The sequence below is a fragment of the Balaenoptera acutorostrata genome, chromosome 15, assembly GCF_949987535.1.
Source record: "Balaenoptera acutorostrata chromosome 15, mBalAcu1.1, whole genome shotgun sequence".
NCBI classification, from domain to species: domain Eukaryota; kingdom Metazoa; phylum Chordata; class Mammalia; order Artiodactyla; family Balaenopteridae; genus Balaenoptera; species Balaenoptera acutorostrata.
This window is the reverse complement of record NC_080078.1, coordinates 8,669,463-8,677,864: the sequence shown is the minus strand read 5'-3', so window position 1 is coordinate 8,677,864 and position 8,402 is coordinate 8,669,463. Positions and strand designations below refer to the sequence as shown.

Here is an 8,402-nt window from a genome sequence, read left to right as displayed (position 1 = left end):
CACTCTTCATCGCGGTGCGGGGACCGCTCTTCATCGCGGTGCGCGGGCCTTTCACTATCGCGGCCCCTCCCGTCGCGGGGCACAGGCTCCAGACGCGCAGGCTCAGCAGCCATGGCTCACGGGCCCAGCCGCTCCGCGGCATGTGGGATCCTCCCAGACCAGGGCTCGAACCCGTGTCTCCTGCATTAGCAGGCAGATTCTCAACCACTGCGCCACCAGGGAAGCCCTAAACTGCCACTCTTGCCCCCTGGGGACCTGAGGCTCCAGCATCTCTGAGTTCCTGGGGTTTTCCCCCAAGCCCACCCAGTGCCCCGTCTACAACTGTTCACACAGCTGCCTCTGCCTGAACCGCCCTTCCCTCCTACCTCCCATAAAGTTAAGCAGTGGCTCACAACATACCCTGGTCTCCTAATGATGCCTCTGTTTCTCTCCTCGGAGAGAGCTCCCGTCTCTGATAAAATTCTCCTCATCCTTCAATCAAAGCCTTTCTCCTGGTCCCCCCCCCAGAAATCCAGGATAGGTCTTAGCTCCCTCTCTAGGCAATGAGGGCAAGGCCTTGCAAAGGGTGGACCCATAGGGGTGGGAGTAGGGAAGGGGTGAGAAGTTATGACTGACCAGGCTGCCAGCCCAGCTTCTCAAACCTTAATGTGAATACAGATCACTTGGGGAGATAGCAAACAATCAGATCCTGACTCAGTCATCCTGGGCTGTGGCTGAGAGTCTGCATTTCTTTTTTGGGGGGGACCGTGCCACACGACTTGCAGCGTCTTAGTTCCCCAGCTAGGGATCGAACCTGGCCCCCCTGCAGTGGAAGCGTGGGGTCCTAACCACTGGACAGCCAGGGAAGTCCCAGAGTCTGCATTTCTAACAAACTCCCAGGTGATGCTGATGCTGCAGGACCGGGAGCCACTTTGAGCAGCAGAGGCCTAGCCCACTGGATTGGCTGCGGAAGGGAGGCAACTGGGAGCCCAGGTGTGAGTAACCATCATCCGGGGTATAAGACGGCAGGGTGGTGCCTGCCCGGGGGTTACCGGTGGGAGTGGCTTCGTCGGCATCATGGGGTCGAGCTATAGGCTCTTTGTCTGCTTTCTGCTCTGGGGAAGCTTGGAGCTGTGCAACCCCCAGCCCGTGTGGCATGATGAATCCCAACATCTCATGCCATCGAAGCCACCCGCCGTGATGGTGGAGTGTCAGGAGGACCAGCTAGTGGTTACTGTCAGCAAAGACCTTTTTGGCACCGGGAAGCTCATCAGGCCTGCAGACCTTACCCTGGGCCCTGACAACTGTGAGCCGCTGGTCTCTATGGACACGGATACCGTGGTCAGGTTTGAGGTTGGGCTGCATGCGTGTGGCAACAGTGTGCAGGTGAGGCTTGGGCCCCCTCGGCAGCCCCGGCTTCGGTGGGATGACATGGGAGGGGGCCGGTGATGGGGAGTGTGGATGCAGAGCCGGTATGAGGCGGGGCTGGGGTGAATTCCTTTCATTTGTTGGGTAGGGTGGGTGGAGCAGTTGAGGCCTGAAGCTGGGCCTCCGTGGCATGGGGATGCGGGGGAGTTCCTGCCTCTAGTTGCCTAAGCTGGGGAGGTGGGGTGGAGTCCAGAGGTGGCAGTGCACTTTGGGCCAGACTGGGCACCCCCGCTCCGATTCCTGAGGATTTATGAACCCCTGGAGGGCATCCAGGAGAGATGTAGCTGATGTAGGGGAGGAGCGTGTGATAGGATCCCCTGCGGGTAGCCCAGCACTTGCGAGGGGCCCTAGAAATTTGTATGGAAGAGATGAACTTTGACACCTCAGAAAGCTCAGAAGTCATCACAGAAAAAACACACCAGAATTTTGGCATCCCTCATTCATGTTTAATGGCTTTGAAGCCTTGAACTAAAAGTGATGTTGAGGGAGGGGGCAAAGGGCATCGTGTTCATCTGTATTGAAGAGGCTCAAAGTGGGTCCCATAGGAGCGGTCTCAAGTAGGGGGCGTGTACAGGAAGACAGCTGAGTAATATTCGGGCCAGACACCTCCCAAGGAGAGGGGGGAGGGGCAGAGCCTCAGACTCCGAGGAGGGGCCTTTCAGCAAGGCAGGGTCGGACCGGGCCCAGCTGGTGCACGATTCCCTGGACCGACTTCTCCCGCTCAGAGAGCCTGTCCTCCCCTCTGTCGTGCCCCGCTGCCCACCTGGCCTTGGAGCACGATCAGCCCCCGGAGTTCTCCTCTGGGGCTCTGGTCTCAGTGTGGTGCCCAGGGCTGTCCTTGAAGCCTCCTGGGCCTTGTTTCCCTGGGGAGAGCGTGGGGAGGCCGGAGCTGCAGGAATTAAGGAATGGTCCTAATTTAGTAACTCCCAACCTTGGGGCATTAGAATCACCTGGGGAGTGGTTAAAACTCCTGATTCCCACAGCCCACCTTAAATCGGAATGGAAGTGGAGACAGACATCAGTAGCTTTAAGATCCCCAGCTGACTCCACCGCGGAGCACAGCCTGATGACACCTCTCCCCAGGACAATCTGCCCAGTCTCGCCAGATGAGAATGCCGCGGGGCCGGGGCGGCTTCCCGGGGAAGCCACCTGTGCCGGCTCGGCTCTCGGGGCCCACACTCGGCTGAGTGATGCTCTGCTGTCCTGAAATTCTTTCCTTTTGAACAAGGAGCCCCACGTTTTCACTTTGCACTGGGCCCCACGAATATGCAGCCGCTCCACCTGGGGGCCTCGCTGACAGACAGGATTCACCCCTGAAGTTTGAGCGGGCCGAGGGCAGGGCCAGGCAGCCGTTCACTGCGGGGCTGGGGTCGGGGGTGAGGGCAGGTGCTGCAAACTGCCCCAGCAGCACCTACTTGTGCTCTTCCGGCCTCAGGCAACCACTAAAAACCAGCTTCCCCTTCTGTGAAATGGGCTCGAGAATAAGTCAGAAGAGGGAGGGCGAGTTAGGTAGTAACTGCTGTGGCAGTGAGTTAAAATTCCTGGAAGTTTCTCGCCTCTTCCTGGAGGCTCTCTTGGCCTCAGGCCTCTCCTGGAAAAGGAAGTGTGTGTGTGTGTGTGTGTGTGTGTGTGTGTGTGTGTGTGTGTGTGTGTGTGCGCACCAGTCTGAGAAGGGAGCATACACCCCACGTCTCTGGTCGTTGGGCACTGCTTGGTGATGACACGGAGCTGATCCAGACTCCCTGCGGTGGTGTCACCATTTTGGGGTGAAAAGAGGTGCGAAGGGGGTGCCTGTCCAGGCTCTCCCACGGGTCAGCGGCAGAGCAGGCTTTGAGCCCAGGGCCTGTGTTCTCTCCACCTCCAGCGGCCGGCCCTCCTGCCCCTGGCCGGGCGGGTGCATCAGGGCAGGTGATGCTGGGAGGGTTAACCCCTCCCCTTTCCCTCAGGTGACCGACGACGCCCTGGTGTACAGCACCTTCCTGTTCCATAACCCCCGCCCTGTGGGAAACCTGTCCATCCTGAGGACTAACCGCGCGGAGGTCCCCATCGAGTGCCGCTACCCCAGGTCCGTGTGGGATGGGCCTGTCGTTGCCCCTGGCGCAGGGGTCCCTCGGTCCTGGTGCGAATGGAGGGCCTGCTGCCTCTGCTCTTGAGCCTCTGAAATTGGTCCGGGCCACAGCTGCCTCTTGGCGGAATCTGCGAGGCTGCCCGGCCCCTGGCCCCCTCAGAGTTCAGAAGTGGTCTTTCAATAGCGCAGGGCTGGGTTCCAGGCTCTGACCTTGGCCATCACAACCTGCTCTCTCCCTCTGGCTCTCCCGCAGTGGCTGAGTGAGGGTGGGGAGGCCCCAGCATAAAGCATGTGCCTGTGAACTGGGGCATCGAGGTGGGAGGACAGGGCGACTGGTTTATAACTACAACACCTGGCCCTGTGCTGGGCGGAGTGCGAAGGCCTTGAACCCTGCCCGCCCATCTGGGAGGGGGGAGGGGAGATGGTGTTGATACCACGAGGAAACAAGGGATGAGGCATGTGTGGAAGGGCTTCCCAGAACAAGATCCTGGAGAGGGGGCCCTCGGACAGTGGGCAGACACATCTGGGCAGAGCCGTACACACCCCAGAGGAGGGCAGTGTGTCACTAGTAGGGGCTGCAGCCCAGGGACCTGGAGTCCCGGGCCAGGGGTGGACAGCTGTTGTTCTCTTCCCAGGCAGGGCAACGTGAGCAGCTGGGCCATCCTGCCCACCTGGGTGCCCTTCAGGACCACAATGTTCTCGGAGGAGAAGTTGGTTTTCTCTCTGCGCCTGATGGAGGGTGAGCAAGGAGTGCTGGGAGGGGGAAGCCAGCAGGGGGCGCTCTGGCAGGTCCTCACCCTGGCTGTGCCTTGCAGAGAACTGGAGCGCCGAGAAGACGACGCCCACCTTCCAGCTGGGAGACAGAGCCCACCTCCAGGCCCAAGTCCACACCGGCAGCCACGTGCCCCTGCGAGTGTTCGTGGACCACTGTGTGGCCACGCTGACACCGGACTGGAGCACCTCCCCTTATCACACCATCGTGGACTTCCACGGGTAAGACTGGGCTACCTCTCTAGGGAACCCTTGTGCAACACGACCTGTGTCACCCTCCTCGATCTTTAACTGTGTTTCACTTGTTCTCTTTAAAGTTGTCTCGTGGACGGTCTCACCGATGCCTCATCTGCTTTCAAAACACCCAGACCCAGACCAGAGACCCTGCAGTTCACAGTGGATGTGTTCCAATTTGCTAATGACTCCAGAAACACGGTAATGGCTTAAGAGCCTTGAATAAGGCTGAACTCATAGGGTCAGGCTGACCAGGCTTACTAGCCGGTGTGGTCATTCACTAGCTGTCCCCTTAAGCAGTGATTTGATAGTTCTGCCCTATCCTAGTAACTAATCAAGTAGATAAAGCCATGGGCTCTAGTGAGATCTTTGGGAAGGCACAGGCCCTAAGAGACCAGTAGAAAATCCATGAAGGATGGAGAAATTCAGGGATCCTGGAAACAGAACAAACTAGGAGAATAGGAAGGCAGGAGACCTAGCTGACAGCTCACAACGGACGAGCACCAACAATGCAGCGTCTGGTGACCAAGTCACTGACCTTGTCCTCACCAAGGTCAGCGGGGCCAGAACCCAGATGGGTTGAGTAAAGGACTTAATAAGAGCAGGTGTCAGCCTTCCTGGAGGCTTTCTAGAAGGGCAAGGGAAGCAGGTATGAACTTTTCATGCTAGGTAGCTTCTCGAACTTGATCATAGGCTAGACCTGTGACTTTTTGAAACCTGAGTGCATCAGCGTCACCTGGAGGGCTTGTTGAAAGAGACCACTGGGCCCCCCACCCAGGGTTTGGTTCAGAAGGTTTGGAGTGGAGCCTGAAATCTGCATTCCTAATAAGTTTCCAGGTTCTGGTGATGCCGCTGCTCTGGGGTCCACCCTTCGAGAACCACTAAGCTAGGAAGCTCAACTTGACACTAAGGGTGGCAGAGGGAGGAGGGAGCTAAAATGTGGACCCCTCATGATGGCTGGGCAGGAAGCACAGGTAGGACTGGCCTCTAGCCAGAAAGTGCTGGTAGAATCTTCCAGACGAAAATCAAGACGTTTTTAAACAAGTTTCCTGAGATAGGATTGGGAGGATGTGAAATTTGGAATAGCTGGTCAGGAAGGATTAGTGACTAAAGCAGGGATTTTCAGCTCTGGCTCTGTACTCACCACCTAAGGATCATCAAAATACTGATACAACCCATATATTTTCATTTAACTGGGGTGGGGCCTTGGCATCAACTTTTCCAGTTTCTTAAAATCTTCAAAAGTGAAGCCAAAAGAATTTCACAGCAAACAGCTATGCACCTACCATCTAGGTTCTACCATTAGTATCTCTCCATACCTAGCCACTAGTCTCTTTATTTAGAAATGCATCAAAAGCCATTTAAGCTCCCTGTCGCGTCTAATAAGCAGCTAGGTTTACAAACCGCCAAACCAGAGGCTTACGTGGCTGGCTGGCATTGAGGGACGAGCGGTGTGAATTTTTAGACTTCGCTGATGCTACCTCACCTCACCCAGATGTTCTGTCCAGAGAACAGATGTCATCTGCTACAGATGGTAGACAGATAGCAGGAAGGGCACAACTGAAGCTACTGGAAGATGTCCTGGAGCTTTCTGATGGCAGGTCCTGGGTTGAATGGGGCTGGGGATAAAAGAAAATAGACTCTGGAAGGGTGCCGGTGCCCAGATCGGTGACCCTGTGGGTCCTAGGTAGAAGATCCTGGTTGGGGTAGGGAGTCGACCTCAGAGGTGGTCCAGGGGTGAGGAAGGAGGGGATGAGGCTTCACACAGGTGGTGGCCATCAGCATGGGTGATTCTTGAGCCGGCATCTGCCTCTCCAGGGATGGGGTGGGGGTGACTAAGATCAGAGGACGATCCGATCAATGGAAGGCAGCCTTGAGCTCTCGGAGGGCGGGTGGGCGGGTGGCTTGGCTGATGGCGGCTATGGCACAAGGGAGAGAGCTAACGAGGAACCACCCTGGGATCCGAGGCCCCAGTTTAGCATCAGCAATATGTTCTGGGAAGAAGCTGAGGGTCAAAGCAGTTCCCTTCCTGGAACAGGAACACTAAGGGACCCAGAAGCCCTTCTTTGGTGAGGGGGCTGGGGTGTGTGTGCAGATGGAAGGCAGGCAGCCAGAAGTGCAACCTGGATGGTTCAAGTTTCCGAAACGGTTACCCTGCAGGCACACTTGGCCACTAGGTGGTGGCCGAGGTTTGAGGTTCTGCAGAAGGCTTTAGGAAAGGCGGTGGCACCTCGGTTTCTTTGCAGGATTTGGGGTGTGTGTGCATGTGTGTGTTGAGACCCTAAAGTATGAAGGGGGACCTCTGACTATGGGGACCTCTCCCAAGAGGACGCAGGCTGACCTGAGCTCTGGTTTTGTCAAAATTCCCCCCATTCCAGCTGGTCGGGTGGGATTTTGGCCCCTTTGGATTTGATTTCCTGTCCCTGAGGTTCTGATTTAATGGGCCCAGGGGCTTAGGCATGCTAAGTGATTGGAAAAGTATGGGAAAGACCAGAGGAATAAAGATGATGGTTCCGATTTAGAATCCAATTTGCGACTTGCTCTGAAGTTTGAGGCAAGTTAACCTCTGAGCCTGCACTATCCCATCTCTAAAGTGGGCTTCCCCTCCCCCTCAAGGGTTAAAGGTTATAGGAGAACTGGCTTACTAGTCACTGCACTGCCTAGAACTCCACCTCGTAACAGCTGCTCTTATTTCCAGATATATATCACCTGCCACCTGAAGGTCACTCCGGTTGACCGAGTCCCGGACCAAATAAGCAAGGCCTGTTCCTTCAGCAAGTCCTCCAGTAGGTGAGGAGACCAGATTGGACGTGGCCGGGGTAGCAAACTGGCCACGCTCCTGTTGATTCCCCCAAGGTGCCTACTGTCAGCAAACCGCTTCCTGCAGACCGCACAGCCATCTGACCCTTGTGTCTTTCCCTCTCAGATGGTCCCCGGTAGAAGGCCCTGTTGATATCTGTCGATGCTGTAACAAGGGGCACTGTGGCGTCTCGGGCCGTTCCAGGAGGCTGACCCACCTGGAGGGACAGTCTGTTCCCCGCAGTCGCAGGCATGGTAGGTCTCCAGAGAGCCCCAGGGCTATTGTCCTCCCCTCCGTCTAGGGCACTGGATGTCACTCTAGGGCGACACTTGTTCCCCATTTAAGGCTGCTTACCCCTAGGGGGATGCCATTTCGGGGCTAAGTGGGAGAGGCCCCAAGCCCTCGCCCTGCTGTCGGCCAGGGCCATTCTGCCGTCATCCTGGAGTCATGACACATAATCAGGGGTGTGGGAGAATAATGCAGCTGTTAGAACTAAACCTACTGGTCTAGAACCCACTGAGCAACCCCGAACCCCTAACCTGACTCCTGTGTAGGGACTAGGGTGACCCTTGGATGTCTTGTCTTTCAGTGACAGAAGAAGCAGATGTCACAGTGGGGCCACTGATCTTCCTGGGGAAGACTAGCGACCACGGTGTGGAAGGGTCCACCTCCTCTCCCCCCTCGGTGATGCTGGGCTTAGGCTTGGCCACTGTGGTGTCCCTGACTCTGGCCACCATCGTCCTGGGTTTCACGGGGAGGCGTCGGGCTGCTTCCCACCCTGTGTGCCCTGCGTCTGCTTCCCAATAAAAGAAGAAAGTGGCCTCTGGGGTGTGGCACAGTAACTAGATGGGGGTGAATTGGGAGGGGCTGTGTAGGGCGGAGGGTCAACTGTAACAGGGTCACGGGTTCAAGCAGCGAAATCGAAGTACCGTTGTGTCTTTAGCAAGTCTGTGTATAGAGAGGGTAGGGCTTCCTCAGGCCTTCCTCAGACCAGGGCTTGTCTTCCCAGGGCGAGTATAATCCCACATCTCCAAGGAGGCCAAGATGAGAGGTGTTGGGGGCTAAAGTAGGGTGGGCCCTGCCAGCCCCGCTTCTAGGGGGGCAGAGGGTCCTGGCTCTGGG

General features: G+C 56.8%; 1 protein-coding gene across 1 annotated transcript; it reads left to right on the top strand.

Annotated features, from left to right (window-relative positions):
- The first annotated feature begins 1,056 nt into the window (after positions 1-1,056).
- ZP3 (zona pellucida glycoprotein 3) lies at positions 1,057-8,087 on the top strand. The gene is made up of 8 exons (XM_007186572.2): positions 1,057-1,365; positions 3,354-3,472; positions 4,111-4,214; positions 4,291-4,468; positions 4,564-4,681; positions 7,179-7,270; positions 7,407-7,534; positions 7,870-8,087. Exons 1-8 carry the CDS (start codon positions 1,057-1,059, stop codon positions 8,085-8,087), a joined length of 1,266 nt encoding a protein of 421 aa, XP_007186634.1.
- Positions 8,088-8,402: the final 315 nt, after the last annotated feature.

Bases quoted from the DNA above. Each gene is read 5' to 3' on its own strand.
- ZP3 (XM_007186572.2), top strand. From the start codon at position 1,057: ATGGGGTCGAGCTATAGGCTCTTTGTCTGCTTTCTGCTCTGGGGAAGC. The intron at 4,682-7,178 runs GTAATGGCTTAA...TCTTATTTCCAG, and splicing joins CTAATGACTCCAGAAACACG to ATATATATCACCTGCCACCT. The intron at 7,535-7,869 runs GTAGGTCTCCAG...CTTGTCTTTCAG, and splicing joins TCCCCGCAGTCGCAGGCATG to TGACAGAAGAAGCAGATGTC.